The sequence below is a fragment of the Sphaeramia orbicularis genome, chromosome 4 (genome assembly GCF_902148855.1).
Source record: "Sphaeramia orbicularis chromosome 4, fSphaOr1.1, whole genome shotgun sequence".
In the NCBI taxonomy this organism is placed as follows: domain Eukaryota; kingdom Metazoa; phylum Chordata; class Actinopteri; order Kurtiformes; family Apogonidae; genus Sphaeramia; species Sphaeramia orbicularis.
Window position 1 is genome coordinate 12,931,957 of NC_043960.1, and position 16,271 is coordinate 12,948,227.

At 37.9% G+C, this 16,271-nt stretch overlaps 1 protein-coding gene across 1 annotated transcript in view; it reads left to right on the plus strand.

Annotated features, from left to right (window-relative positions):
• LOC115418480 (contactin-associated protein-like 4) overlaps positions 1-16,271 on the plus strand; it is a 213,381-nt gene that overhangs the window by 91,683 nt on the left and 105,427 nt on the right. Inside the window, exons 6-7 of the mRNA XM_030132959.1 lie at positions 9,690-9,865; positions 13,016-13,162. Of these exons, the coding sequence (XP_029988819.1) occupies positions 9,690-9,865; positions 13,016-13,162 (323 nt within the window). The remainder of the gene's footprint in view (positions 1-9,689; positions 9,866-13,015; positions 13,163-16,271) is intronic.

The following is a 16,271-nucleotide window of genomic DNA, read 5'->3' on the forward strand; positions in this document are numbered from 1 at the left end:
TCCTACTTGTATTCATCTACTGTGCCAATGGGAGGTGAGATCAACAGGTAAACATATCCTCCGGCTGTTAGTCTGTCACTGTCTCCACACAGGACAAAGACCAGGAGGAAGATACGCAGCAGTGACTAATGACAGAGGATCATCATGATGCACTTCAGTGTTCTGGTTGTAAGATTAATAAACCTAGTAATGTGTATGTAATAATTTCTCACTGTGAGCTCACTTGTTGCTTGTTGTTATCAGGATACCTTTTTCCATCTAATATGCTAAGAATATTAAAAAGATCAATCTCTGTGTCTCTGTCGCTCCGGAAGTGAGATGATTTTGTTGTCATCGCCATGTTTGTTTTTCTCACATTTAATGCCCTCATAGTAATCCAAAACTATCTGAAAATGGGATAAGATGTATACATGTGGCCAGTTACTATTGTAAGACTCCAGTAACAGTATCCATGTTTCTCAAAACAGGGGTAAGGTGTTTTCTGGGTGTGATGTTTACAAGCATTAGAGGGGTTAGTCTTTAGAATGGCCTGGAAGATCGATTCAAACAGTCTAAAACAAAACGTTTAAAAAGATGTACAAATTAACTATTATTCAAAAATATAGAGCGCAGGATTGACTAAAGAAAATACTTGATTAAAAGACTGGGATCAATATTGGTGGTTGAGATAAGGACATGATTTACCTGAATTAAATTAAATATGTATTCTCTTCTGTTGTATATCTAGCAATGATTGCATTGAAAACAAAAAGTTTTTTGTTTTCATTGTTTGTTTTCTTGTGGAAACATTGTGTTAATTGTAAATAGGGTTAGGCAAAATAAGTCTTAACGTCAACCTAAACCAGTGGTTCCCAACCTTTTTTGGCTCGTGACCCCGTTTTGACATCACAAATTTCTGGCGACCCCAGACATTCAAAACAGAGATTTTTTTTGGGAGGCTAAAATTAATTTGTTTTTGATTGTGTAATAGTTTGCTATACTATGTTGCAAATAAACGTTAATTTTAGATGATATTTAGTCTATATAATGTATATTATTATGGATGGAGGCAGAAAAGTCAGATGTAGATTTCTGCACAAAGTGAGAATTTGATTTTCCTGAGTCAGGATATGTACAGTCAGTCCAGCTTGTATTAACAAGGCTGACAATTAATACTGAACAAACAATAACGCAAACTATGAATTATGAGAGAGCTGCAGCATCTGAAACCGACCACAATGAACATTTGAAAGATAAACGGTACCACAGCGCGTCAGTTTCAGCTTCACAGTTTGTCATGTCTTTTATGGATTGTGATTGTCTCTGTCAACTCAACATATATTTTTTATTAGTACATTTTTAATTTTTAGTTTTATCAATTACTAGAAATTTCAGGCGACCACATTTGAATTCCAGGAGACCCCACGTGGGGTTCCGACCCCAAGGTTGAAAAACACTGGCCTAAACCCTTTCAGCTGCATTGTATATGGAACAATGGATATGTTGTTTTTGTTTGTTGTTTAAAGTAATTAATGACCGAATATACTACTACTACTACTACTACTACTAAACACAAAGATGGGATGCTTCAAAAACCCCATGGTGTTTGGATACTGATGTGAATGTAAACCTACATAAATGTTCATTTTTGCACGAGGAAGTGGTTGTAGATAACAAAAAGTGTTGTTGTTTATTCTACCAAAATATCTGCCTTATGAGGTTTGACTTGAACATTTAGCTCCGAGTGTTTTTCCTTGTCAGCTTGCAACAAACAGACAAAAAAAAATGCTTACATTTCTCTGCTTCGTCTTATTCTACATACTCATCTTAACCCCTGTCACTGTCTCTCTACACTCCTTACATAAAAAGAGAAGATTATCCAAGCCTGTCTCGTTGGGAACGGGGGTCTAGGGAGCAGTCTGGATCCCCCAGTGGGACCGTTGAGCATCTGTCACCTGCAGAAGCATTCGGTCTGACATCAGATGCATGATTGACATCTGTCACGTCTCCCCGCTAGGCTGACATTCAGCATGTTTTGGGGAATGAAAATAAACCCTGCATGTGGTTGTAATAGAGTCGAGATACAACTGAGTAAGAAACAAACCTGCTGCACCTCAATCACAGATATGTCACTGCATCCTGCTACTGTCCTGTTGTCGAAGGCTGTCTTTGTTTCTTCTCCATACTTGCTGTTGTTTGTCTTTTCCTTTTCTGTCCTTGTTTTTATTTTATTTCCCTCCCCCCATTGTTATGTATCACAGCCTTTTTCATATGTTCCCCTATTTCTTCCGCTGCTAGATTTTTTTTTTTTTTTCGGAGGCGATTATTTGCTTTTTTCAATTGCATGCTCTTTGTCTTTCTTTCCTCTCTCTCTCTCACACACGTTCCTTCCCTCCCTCCTACTCTCTCAGGAGTTTGCAGTCTGCAGACAGTGTAATTTAGATCAATAGCCATGAGCATCCACCCTGAGCCACAGTGTGCTCCTCCACCCTCAGCTGCTGGCACAAGAGTCAGAAGTGGAGACAAGGGAAGAGAAGAGAAAAGCTCATGAGAGGGAGGCAAAGATAAAACCTGCAGAGTTAGATGTATTATCTCAATAGCAGAGTGCCACATATTCTCTGGGGCTTGTTACACTTATCTCTCCCATTTGGCAACCTGATCTTGTCAGTCCCAGTCTTCTCTTTAACAATGATGCATGTCGTATAAGGAGCAAAACAAGCTGGTTGGGACTTAGAGAAACTAAAGATGGCTAATGATGGCCAACGCTGAGCAGCAGGGATGTGTAGCTTATCAACACATAACACGCTCAGTCACAACAGATGTGTTTCTGTCAGCCAGTGACTAATGGCCTTTAGCGTCAATTAATGATTGTATACAACAGAAGATATATAGATGGAAAAACACACCAATAACTATGCAGACAGACAGGCACACAAACAGATAAATACTGTTACGCAGACAGTCAGACCCTCTCTGCCTGTGGCTGTCCAAGCATTTGGAATAAACTAGCTGGCTCATTAAGATTTATGTCCACTATCCAAAACCATCTCATTTCCTCCCTGCTTTACATTTATCAAAATGTCAGCATGCTATAATGTAGCCTGCTGCTTCATAATTCAGTTCAATTTTGGACTGTCACTGCAAAGGTGTAATACACAGCAGTAAACACACTGAGGGCTAGTGTGTCCTGCTCCAGTGTGTTCTGGATGAATGGTGTTAAGTATTGCTGACTGAATTAGGATGCCATCAGAACGCTGCGCTGGGAAAGCTGAATGTTAAGTGAAAGTGTCTTTTTTCTCTTAATTCGCAATAATAAGTACATTGCTCTTTTGGGTTTCTGTTACTGGCTATGTTCCTATGCTTGAAAATACAAAATATTTCAGATTTTACCGGAATAAAAAAACAGCATGATCACAAAAGGTTTTCACTAATCGCACAGTGAAACAAAAGCTACAACCATACCTCCCTTCAGGCATCTGCAGAGAACTCTTGCCATACAAAAAGCTGAATCTCTCTGGACAATGTGTGCCAGTTGGCAGAGAAAATACAAGGCTGTGAATTGTGGTGATTACTGTTTCATTTGCTCATTCGATTCAACTTTACAGTGATTTACAGTGAGCCTCCAGGAGTGTCTTGTAAATGGCCCCATAACGGTTTCAGTCAGCAGCCTTGATTTTTTCAAAGGTGTGGGAAACTGCTAAAATAGCAAATGAGATTCTTAGTGTGCTGCACTCCCCTAGTGTTATAATAGACTGTTATTGGTGATTCCTTCATTGCCTCTACAGTGCAGTATGTGCCTTAAAATAAAATGATGATAGGTTATGTACAGTGTAATGACAAGGCAGAGATCAACCACCTGCCGTTCCCCCAAAGATAAGAAGAAAGAAGATAAAAGATAAAGTTGTGCACAGACAGAATATATTTAATGTGAAGTTCTGAAAAAATAAATAAATAAAAAAAATAAATTATGCGCTTGCTATCTATAGGTGTGTCTGAGCAAATTTAACATGTCAGTCAATTAGAGTATTCATTCAGAACTAACTGAAAAACAATACACATTTTATCAGAGCACAACTAATGTAATACAAAAAAAACAAAACAAAAAACAGGTATCTGAACAATAATTAATGCATAGAGGTGACTTTTCAATTACAACTTTCAAGCATCTCTATATGTTCTCCGCTAATCTTTCTTATCAAGTGTTTTATGCCACTCCTGGTGCAAAAATATGAGCATCTCAGCTTTGTTTGATTTCTTGTGACCATTCATTCTCCTCTTGATCACATTCCAGAGTTTGTCAAGAGGTTCAGGTCTGGAAATTTGGGGTGATCTACATAAACATAATTACACTTAGTGAAAAAGCAATGCAGAGAGAATTTTTGAAAAAAGAATTTCATAGGTTTCATGTAGACTTTTATAATGATCAGATTATATAATATGAATGTATTATTATTATTTATGCTTTTGTGAGTGCTTTAAAGGGGTCATATTTTGCTAAACCTACTTTTATTAGTCTTTGGTACATTTATTTGTGTATTTGGACCCTAATATTTCAAAAAGTTTGAATTTGAACCCTCCAGGTGCTGCAAAGCTATCTTTATATTCTGTCTGGCAAAAATTGAGTGAATTTCTACAACCCATTTCAATTCCTGCTTAATTTATTACGTTTTATAACTAGTTACTTCACGACATTTGCACGTGTATGGTCAAGACTTCTGACGAACATTTCTCCCAAGTACACCATAATTGTTTTATCAGCAGCAGCAGCAGTTGTAGTAAAAACTGAAAATATGTCCAAACTTCGAGCCGATTACCTAAAATGTTCAGTTTTTGGTTGTACAGGACAGAGCAGCACAGTCAACAACCTGGAGGGGGCGGGGCATGAAGTGGCCCATTTGCATTTAAAGGGCCAGCGCTCAATACAACCTGTCTCGTGTCATTAGTCAGAAATATGGTTGAAAATGGACCTGTGGAGTTTAATTAATGAAGAATTCAGACTCAAGCAAAGCATTTACAATTTATGTAGACCACAAGGAAATGTTTTAAAATGCATAATTCCTTTTAAAAAAGCAAAATATCACTCCTTTAAGTCCTGGTTGAGGTAATAAGTGTTATGTAAGTTAAGTTATCTTTTTATATCTGCAGATTTTTCCTTCATCATAATTTAATTGCTCTTTCTGTGCGCATGCTTTGGCAACAAATTTGGTCCAAATGTCACCTCATTGGATTTTAATTCAATCAAACTTCACTGAGACCGAAGAGAGCGACGATGCTCATGCTGTGTGCTCTTTCCTTTTCCCAGTTTGTTTTATAGCTCAATTCGTAACTGTGACTAACGCTCAGAATTGGTTTAGAGAAACGGCATTACTTTTAGTCAAGTTGCATTTCAAAACCTTCACCACGTGACAGTAAAATGCCGTAACAATTACGACAGTCTGCCTCCTGATAAGACCTGTCATTGTCATCCTTCATAAACAGATTTAGAGCTTGAGTGAAGAGCTATAATGGAATAGCAGACAGAATATGATTAGGTGATATTGCCTCAGGGAGCTGTCTGGAACGATAGACTCCTAGCAAGTGGAAAGTGGTGTTCAGTTCAGACTCCACAGAATGTTCAATATTAGTTCATTCAGTACGGATAAATCAAGCAGTTATGGGAGTGTAACACAGCCTGTGTTCCTTCCGGTTAGACAATAAAGGTGAAGGCAGGTTCAGGAGCTGTCAGACTGGAACTCCTCACAATCATGCATTCAAAGAGAGGAGCAGTGAGGGAAAGACAACTGCAGAGACTCATCAAAGGCCAGAGATTCATGAATGAGAATGATGATTTAATTGTTGATGTCAGATTTCACCTTTTATCTGTCTGTGTTGGGAAGGTTATGTTTCTATATCAGCCGGCTCTCTTCTTTCCATCTACTATCTGTATATGTCCCCTTATGTGAAATAATATCCACAGATTTATTTACATTTTGTGAGGGCTTGTCTCACCACCAAAGGGCAAGGACATTGGCTCCAGGCTGAAGCCAATACAAAAGTATCTTAAAGTTATAATACCTCTGGGGTTGACTCCAGCAAGCCCTGACTCCCACAAACTTACACTGGACTTCTCTCTAAAATTTCTAAATCAATATTTTTCTCCAGGAGTCCTTGCAGTCTCATCCATTTCATGTGCACCCTCTAATAAGTGATGTCAGGGCAAATAGAAGGTTTGGATGTCTGCTGTGTTGAGTTTTGATTGACAGGCCTCAGATGCCTGACGGCCTGCCGAGTCAAAGCGTCTGTTCAGAGTTTCTGTGCATTTAATAAAACACATTTTTTTCCTGACAAACACTTCAGTTGTAGTTGTGGTCAATAGGTTTCACCAACAAAATTACTACAGTGTGTGACGAAGTTTACAGTTTGACTGAGTCAGTGCTAACACTTAGCATTAACTCACCTCAGGCTCCTGTCATTCTACCTCTTTGTCCAAATATGGTCGCTTATTTCTCCAAAAAGCCAGCATGCCATGGTGATGGTGACCACATCACAAACTACTGGCTTGAAAATAGCAGTTCAGAAACCAACAGGTGACATGTTCCTCTTATATACAGTCTATGCTCTCCACATACATGTTTGACGAATACAAGTCCTCCTCAACAGTCTTTACAAAGGCACTGCTGCTGTGTCCTTTGACATAACAGTTCTCCAGATTAGTGTGATTAGTTTAAAGGAATAAATGATTCAGAGCGTTATCCCTATTTCAGAATGGTCATGGGTTCAACTAGAACCCTCTCCTTTCTCCAGCACTCATCATGATAATGAAATGTAGAGATCTGGTTTTGCAAGACTAGTTACAAGTGACTATTTACCATGTTGAAATACAGGGTGTATCAAAAAAAAACTCCACATTTTGGAAAATTACCCCCAGTTCCGCATTTGATAATTTTTGGAAGTTTCTTTTATGGATGTCGGTAGGTAGGGGATTGGTGAATATTTGTCCAAATTTACAGACCCAGGTTTTCATGCATGAGTGAGCAGGGGCAAAATTAAATTGACATGGTAGCCAAAGTGTTAATGCTGTAACCTGGCAATTTTGTGGAAAACAAGATGGATGCCCATTTTCCCCTCCCATGACCTTTGATTGGATTTAAATCCCATCGCTACTTCGTGCAAACCAGTTTTAACTTGGATTGCCCCTGCTCATTCATGCATGAAAACCTGAGTCTGTAAATTTGGACAAATATCCACCAATCCCCTACCTAACGACATCCATAAAAGAAAATTCCAAAAATTATCAAATGCGGAACTAGGGGTAATTTTTCAAAATGTATATATATATATATATATTTTTATACACCCTATATAGTACATCATGTAACTATTTTAACTATTTCACCAAAGTAGTGTAAGTTATTACTTTCAGTTACTATAAACATATTGAGGTTAAGCCTAAATTTGTAGCCTACTAGACAGTTGAGCTGAATTACCGAATGTGCACTCATAAATAACATACTGAGCAGGAAAGCCTGTATCTGACATGGCTGAGGTTTACATGAACTTACCAGTAAACATTTCTATATTGAAAGCATTTCTACCACTGCTTGATAAGCCTAACACTGTATGACAAAGTTAGAGCTTGTTTCTGATTTCAGGGGGAAAATGTTGAATTTTCAGCTCTAAAACATTCCTGTCCAACAGTGTCACCTGCCTTAGGGTGGTTAGCTGGTTGCAGCCAGACATGGCAGACTTGGCTTCCTTAGAGCAATGCACATTGATCCGATTGGCAGACAAGAGGCAGAAACAAGAAAACCAATCAGTCAATCAGTGGAACCTGTTTAGATGTAGAGACAGTTCCTTGTAAGCTGTCCTGACAGTTTTCAGTGAACAGGTGTAGAAACATGCTGAAAACCACAGAACACTCTGGAGACTCCCAGGATGTATTATGTAGGAGACATTTATGGACAGCACAAGGTTGAAGTGCAGATTGCTCAATACATAAGATTGACAATGCCCATTCTGCATGTTCTTCCCATTATCTAGAGCTTAAATACTACTCTCACAATAATCTGTCATTGACCTGAGAATGTATACATTACAGTGGAGACAGTAGCTCAGTTTGACTGGATCTGTCGGATTCCTAGTCTTGGTTGGTGACTGTCTAAAAATGCAGATGGGGGAAACCAGAAAGGACAGTGCAGCTGTGGCACAACAAAGCCCCAATTTATCCAAGTCCCTTGATAGTGTCAGATATGTCCCAGCAGCTTCTCTAGGCTATAGGCAGATTGTCTGTCTGTTGCAGTCTAAAAAATTGGGCTTAAAGGGGCTATACCATATGTGGTATTGAGACTCCAAACTAACATTGGCAGGGGGAAGTCAGTCATGCACTAGAATGCACCCATGGCCACCAAAACCACCAACAAATCAATGCTAAATCTCCACAGATTGTATCACTCACTGAGTAAAGTGTGAAGCTCATTATTGACCTCCATCTGCATTATGGCATCAGAACTTTTCAAATTCAAAAACACGAATAACAAACAAACAAAAAAATCTCACACAGCTGATCAAAATAACTGCTGTTTCTTTGAGTGCAGCATTCAGTCACCAGTAGTTCACATTATGGCTCTGTTAGCTTAGCTCTGTTTTTAGACAGAAACAGCCACAATAAAACCACAGATCAGCTTTGCTTGTGTATGGTTTATGTTCTCAATAGCTGCACTAAAGATCTGTTTGGAATCATTCAAACAAGGTCAGAACTGTCACAGTTTAGTCTGAACCATGGATGAATGAACAGCCAACGCAGCAAAGATAATAACATGACTTAATAACTTTATACCTTCATAATCAAACTCACTGTGTAGCAGAAACACTGTGATATCAGCTTCAAATGTGTGTCTTTTATTTTAAGGCTCTGTTCAGTTCAGTTCAGGTTTGTTTTTGTTTTTTTAATTACTTTTCCCATTGAGTTTTTTTGTTTTGTTTTTTTTTTATAACAGCCCTCACTCCCCAACTCATCCCATTCTGACACTTTGGTTAAAGACCCCTCAGCATTTGTTTTCATCATCTTGGTAAACGCTAAGGCTACAGTGACTCACTACTCCCTCTGGTGGTCACATACATTGACATGTTTGGTATCACATCAGGATTGAACATTTTAACGTAGAAATACTACATATTGCTCCTTTAATAATTAGCTACTTTAGTTAGTTTTTCTTGTTTTTTTTTTGTTGCGGGAAACTCGTTTTATCTCTCAGCACATTAGGGGGTGCAAAGATGGATCTGCCAATTTGAACCCGCTGGTGTTAGATGTGTCATTAATTATGTCCTGCTAGCGTTATGCAGTATCATCATTTATGGTGTTTGGTCATCCTCCCTGCTGGCTTACAGATACCTGCTCCCTGTTTGAAACAAAGATGAAAATAATCCACAGGAGCTGAACCTTTTACTGTTTTTAAAAATCAAACGTGAACTTCCCTCTTCATTTGTCTGCTTCCTGAAAAGGGAGGCATTTTAAACTGATTTTTTTTAAACAGTTTTGTCCTTGATAGAAACACATTATGGAAGAGGACAGAAAAAATAGTGACCTTGAAGTGGTATTTTACTACATGTTTTAAGCAAAGCCTTTCCATTTCTGTTGTTGCTGGAGCCATCTATTTGCCATTAATGGACCATCTTGATAAAACAACTGAATATTTATTTATTTTTACATGTTTTTTCTCTCCATTTTGCAGCTGTAACTTCATCCTCCAGTGGCCAGCTTCTTGTTTCCCTGGGCAGTCTTTTAGATGATCAGCACTGGCATTACATAAAACTGGAGCGAATGAACACTCACCTCAACCTCACAGTGGATAAAACCACACAGCAAGTACACATACCTGCAGAACTTAGCCACTGGGACATTCACCAGGTGAGTGTTGTTTATGAGACACTTTTACAATTTTGAATAATTTTCATGGTGCAAATAATAAACCAGAACTATGGTGACGATCAGATAGATACAGGTCGGTCCAGATCTAACTGAGCCATGGTTTGGTTTGTTTCCAGTGTAACCCCAGCCCTCCCCCCTTTTTATTTTTACATTATCTGCAATTATAGGAAATGACTGGAGGCTATCATTAGCAATCAAACAAAAGAAGAAAGGAGGGGGAAAAAAAACCTGAAGAAGGAAAATTGAGCCATGGAGGACATAGATGTTTTTAACAGAAATATGGAAGTATTAAAACCTCAATTTAAAAGAACACATAAAAATGTCAAAACTTTTAATATATATCCTGAGAGTATGAGTGTAAGATGTCTTTCCTTGTAGTAAAAACCAATCCACGTCAACTTTACACAGATGTAGCCCATGTACATGATGACGACAGGACACAGGAACAGTGTGCACTTACAAAAATTCAATGTGAAAACAAACATATCCATATTAAATCAATACAACATAATAAAAACATGATATTTTGGTCAGACTCTCTGGTGTGGGTGCTTATTTTGTTAATTAACCAACTATGAGAATAAGACAGTTAACTTCTGACTTCCTTAAATAAAAGGAAGACCAAATTCCTGTAGGATCAGCTGTAAAGCCCTCTTCACAAAGAACTACAGGTGCAGGTCAAAAAATTAGAATATTATGAAAAAGTTCAATATTTTTTGTCACTCATTTCAGAAAGTGAAACCCATATATTTTATGACTCATTAGACATAGAGTGAAATATTTCATGCCTTATTTCTTGAAATTTTGATGTTTACGGCTTACAGATGATGAAAACCCAAAACTCTGTGTCTCAGAACATTAGAATATTGCATAAAATCAATTAGAAAACGAACCATACCATACCATACCAACTTTATTTATAAAGCACTTTCAGAACTTTACAGCTGGCCAAAGTGCCGTACACCAAACATAAAACAAGGGATTAAATAAGTAAATAAAACTAGTGATAACACAGGGTGTAAATTAAAAAATAAACATTTTAAACAGAAATGTCAGGCTTCTGAAAAGAACAAATCAGCACTGACTGTGGAAAGTCCAAAGTCCTCTTTTCAGATGAAAGTCCATTTTGCAGGTCATTTGGAAATCAAGGTCCCAGAGTCTGGAGGAAGAGTGGAGAGGCACAGAATTCACGTTGCTTGAAGTCCAGTGTGAAGTTTCCACAGTCAGTGGTGATTTAGGCTGCCATGGCATCGCTGGTGTTGGTCCACTGTGTTTTCTGCAGTCCACAGTCAACACCCCCATCTACCAGGACATTTTAGAGCACTTCATGCTTCCTTCTGCTGAGAAGCTTTATGAAGATGCTGATTTCATTTTCCAGCAGGACTTGTCACCTGCCCACACTTTCAAAGGAACCAAAAGCTGGTTCAATGACCATGGTGTTACTGTGACTGATGGACCAGAAAACTCACCTGACCTGAACCCCATAGAGAATCTATGAAATATTGTCGAGAGGAAGATGAGAGACACCAGATCCAACAATGCAGATGACCTGAAAGACACTATCAAACCAACCTGGGCTTCCATTCCACCTGAGCAGTACCACAGGCTGATCACCTCCATGACACGACACACTGATGCAGTGATTCATGTGAAAGGAGGTCCAACCAAGTATTGAGTACATATAAATGAACATACTTTTCAGAAGCCTGACATTTCTGTTTAAAATATTCATTTTTTATTGATTTTATGCAATATTCTAATTTTCTGAGACACAGAATTTTCAGTTTTCATTATCTGTAAGCCATAATCATCAAAATTTCCAGGAATAAGGCTTCAAATATTTCACTCTATGTCTAATGAGTCATATAATATATGGGTTTCACTTTCTGAAATGAGTGACAAAAAATATTGAACTTTTTCATAATATTCTAATTTTTTGACCTGCACCTATAGTATAACCTGTGGACTTTTGGACTAATATTATCACCATCACAGACCTCTGGAATTACCACCAACTGCCATTGTGAATTGACATTAGGGATGTAACGATATGAAATTTTCATATCATGGTTATTGTGACTAAAATTATCAAGGTTATCATTATTATCACGGTATTGTTGAAATGTGCTCAAATGTTCAAAAAGTACTTATACACACACTGAAATAATTTAACCACATTGTATTTTGAAAAAAAAAAAAAACAACCTAATGAAATAGGCTCAATGTACTTACTATTGGCAGAAACATATCAAATATTAACATGTAAACATACAAATGTGCATTAAAGATGGCACCTTATGGCCATTGTTTGACCATTTTCCATATCAAGTTTAAGTTGTTTTAGTTTCTTTTTCATATAGATGAATAGATAGATAGTCTCTCTCTCTCTCTCTCTCTCTCTCTCTCTCTCTCTCTCTCTCTCTCTCTCTCTCTCTGTGTGCGCTTGGACCAGGTCTCTCTCTCTCTCTCTCTCTCTTTCTCTCTCTCTCTCTTTGTCTTTCAAAGTGCGATAATCAAATCATGATAATTAGAATTTAAACAGTAATACTAACCATCAGGAATTTTACTGCGGTTTATTGTTATACCGGTAATCATTACATCCCTAATTGACATGCTATAATTTTATGTGATATGTAAAATTTTTTGGTTTCCTCTGCACATTTATTCACCCCATTTCCTTGTCAAAGCCTATGAGGTTGGTGCTGGTGTTGATAAATGAAAGTGAAAATGAAAGCATTTTGGGTGGAAATTGAGGAGACTCATAGCACGTTATGGCATGGATATTCACTGAAAGAGTAAATGTTCAGAAGTACAACATATGAATAGATGATGATGGAGAACATAAATGACAACTACATTATAGAACATTTTTCTGCTTCTCAACAGTTACCTGATGGTGGACAGGCTATCCTTGACATCAGAACTGAGAAATAATGTCAGTAAAAAAAACAGAGTAATGCACTGCTGAAACAGATATGTGGGGGTTTTCCAAATCACCAAAGGTCCATAGGTCATACTAGTGCTGGGCGAATAGGGCTTAAGACAGTAATTAAGCAAACTGAGTCTCAAACAGATTATTCTTGCATATATTGACATGTTTCTCTTTACTATTTTTGTTTTCTTATGCAGCTAAGTCTGGGTGCGGTTCAGGGCCATGGACTTCAGAAACCCATCTTGTCCAATAGAAACCTCAGTGGCTGCCTGGAAAACCTGTTTTACAACAACCTCAACCTGATCGACTTGGCTAAACAGAAAAGCCATCAGGTCACTGTCGTGGTAAGTTTCCAAGTTTTAAAGCTTTTATATGCTGATAATATGGTAGTGGAGGAAACTCAAAAGTAAAGACATGAGACACAGGCTTATAAATCTGCAAATCTTAATTTAATAGGACATGGGTAGACTTTATAAAGATGATGTCAAGCGTAGTTTCCAGGATCAAGGGAGTAGGTTTGATTTGGACATTGGTGGGGACACAAAAGTGCTCCAAGGCAGCACTCCTGAAAGTTAGTGTTTTTTTGCATTTGAAATCATAATTTCACATCATGTAGAGCTGATCAAATGAGCAAACAATCATCGTCAGAAAAAAAATTCAGTAATTGATAGGTTTAGAATGCATGTCTGAGTATCTAAAGACAATACAAGAATTTAATACATTCTGCAAAGTTATTCTCATGACTAACATTTCCATTATTATTTAACCTTACGTGTGAATTTTCAGCCTCTCCTCCTCTACCTCCTCCCTCCTCTCTACTGTTTATCACCTAACATAAATATGTTGATGCATGACACATGAACAGATTAGGGATACAATGATCATAGAGTTTGATGGTACAGTTATTGCTTGAGCAAAAAAAGGCTTTTACTTTCAACTATTATTATTACATATAATTTATTCCCCAAAAATATGGATAAAATTACATCTAGAATCACTTTTAGAATCTGAGGTTTTAATGTATTTTCCCCACAAATTTTCTTAATTTGTGTTTTTTGAACAGTTGCTCTCTTCCATAGAAATACATGAAAATAATAAGTAAAATAACTTTTAAAAAAGTGTATCTGTTTGGCATTAAATAGTGTCTTTTATTCAATATCTGTGTTGTTGAGCTTCTACAGTTCTATACCCTTGAACGAACTTACACTTTGACTCCTAAAGAAGTGTCTTCTGACCAGTTTTCTTTCCTTTGACATCCTTCAAATCCTAATTACCAAGCACACACACAGGGACGCACACAAACAGACACATGTACAAATGTACACGTTAATGACACCACTGATATTAAAATCCACCTAGCTGACGCGACCCAAGCAGAACAAATGCAAACATACTGACAACTCACGCTAACAGTGCAACTAGCAGGTTCCTTTTACAAGTAGATGGAAAGACAGTGGGGACGACCAATCACATGGACAATTGGAAAACCGCAGAGCCAATCGGAGAGCGATATTTAGGTTAGAGGCGGGACTTCTAGCAGAGACTGACTATTACCCCTTTGTGTGCCATAATCATTGACTAAACACTACGGACAGCGGTTGTATTGATAGTGACTACACAGTAGTTGCTGGATATTGGTAGGGACGTGTCCCTAGCGTCCCTACCCAAGTCTATGCCCCTGACCAGGATAATCATTATACAAACCACTACTCAAGCTTTCCAAATGAACATAGCAGTACACGTCCAAGTTTGGTATCGACTCCATTCTCAAGCCCTGTAGGCCACTTAAGGACTTGAACTCAGGTTAATTCAGGACATGAAAATCAGGTCATTTTGGACAGTTTAAGAAGTAAAAAACCTTCACATTTCCCTCCTCCTGTGGGTTACATAGCCACAATTACAAATTAATGTGAGCAAAGACAAAACCCGGATCATTCCATTTACCAGGGGAAAATTCCAGTACAACCCCTTGAAACAATATATAAATATACCATATCTGGCCACTCAGGGCTGGCATTGTTTATGCAGGTATATTATATCTCTAAATGCATGTAAATTTGATTACCATTGTCATTACTTTCAATAACAGTCCAATCATAACAAAGTAATATTAACTATAACAGACCTCCAAACATTTAAATGAGCAATTGCGTTAGCATTAGCAAAGCAGTTACACAGAAATCAAACCATGATGTGCAATGTATGCATAATAATTAAAAGGTTTTGTTGAATGCTTGATTGAAATTGGCCAGTGATGCCATACTGTGGACAATTATTTCTGTAAACCAGGCCGCTGCCGTGATTATGACTATAAATGTGTCTGAAACAACAGTCCGTTCGACTCCAGTCTTATCCACCTATCGAGGAGTCCAGTAAATATTGCTTTAATAATTCAGATAACAGTGTCACGCCAAGGCAAAATTGTTACTTTGACTGAAAACCCATCTTAACTGTCCAAAGAAAACAGAGCAGAAAAAAGCAAGGGGTGTTAAAAGACTTGACAGAAAGCTTAGAGCTTGAAATAAATGCTAAATGGACCACAGAAAGGCTATGGCAGTGTTTAAAGGCTACTTAACTGAACAGAAATGTCTACAGACTTTGACAGTTAATGGAGCAGAAAACTTCATTCAGGTACTGTGGTCATTTTATACGTCTGTTCAGAATTCACATGGTAAAACTTGCTCGTTTTTCTGGCTCCATAGCAATTAAGGCTGAGATGTGGTGACATCTGTCTGAGTTTGACATGAGGAATTGTGTTTCCTTCAAGTCCACCAATGGGGCATTTAAATCTGCAATTAAAACCTCTGCAGAAAAACCCCGTCAGTCAGCACTCCCCCAAGCCCACCACAATTTCAGATATAGATTTGTGGCTCAGCAGGTGCCAACCTCAGACTTAACACTCCTTTTATTTTGAAACAGGATAAAAATGGCAATGAGTATACTGACAGATTAAAGAAGAAACCTGGTGAGCGACATCTGCATCCACAGGGCAAATACAAACAGTCACTGAATAGTTTGTCGAGCATAAAAATGGGAATCATATGCTATTCACAACCACCAAATACATGCTTTCCATCGCTATCATCACAACATGAAATGACAGGATATCTTGTGGAAGAATGGTGTTCACAGGCTTCACAGAACCATTTCCAAGGTGCTTTGAAGCTGCTCTGGAGGCGAGTAATAAGACCCTTTTTACTGTGGTTTTTCCTTTGTCACTTGTCACTCATTTGTGCATAAACAGTGTATTGGATTGAGTGTCTTTTGCTGGTTAGATTTATTGAAAAAAATGGATTGGCTTTTTGTTGTTAAATTATTTTTTTTCTAGTGTCACGTCATTGAAACTCAATGCATTAATGCAACGTTTAGCTTGGTGGTTTAAAGGTAATTTCAAGCTTTTGACCAGTGCATCCTTAATAAAGATCCAGCATTAATATAGCTCAAAATGGTTAA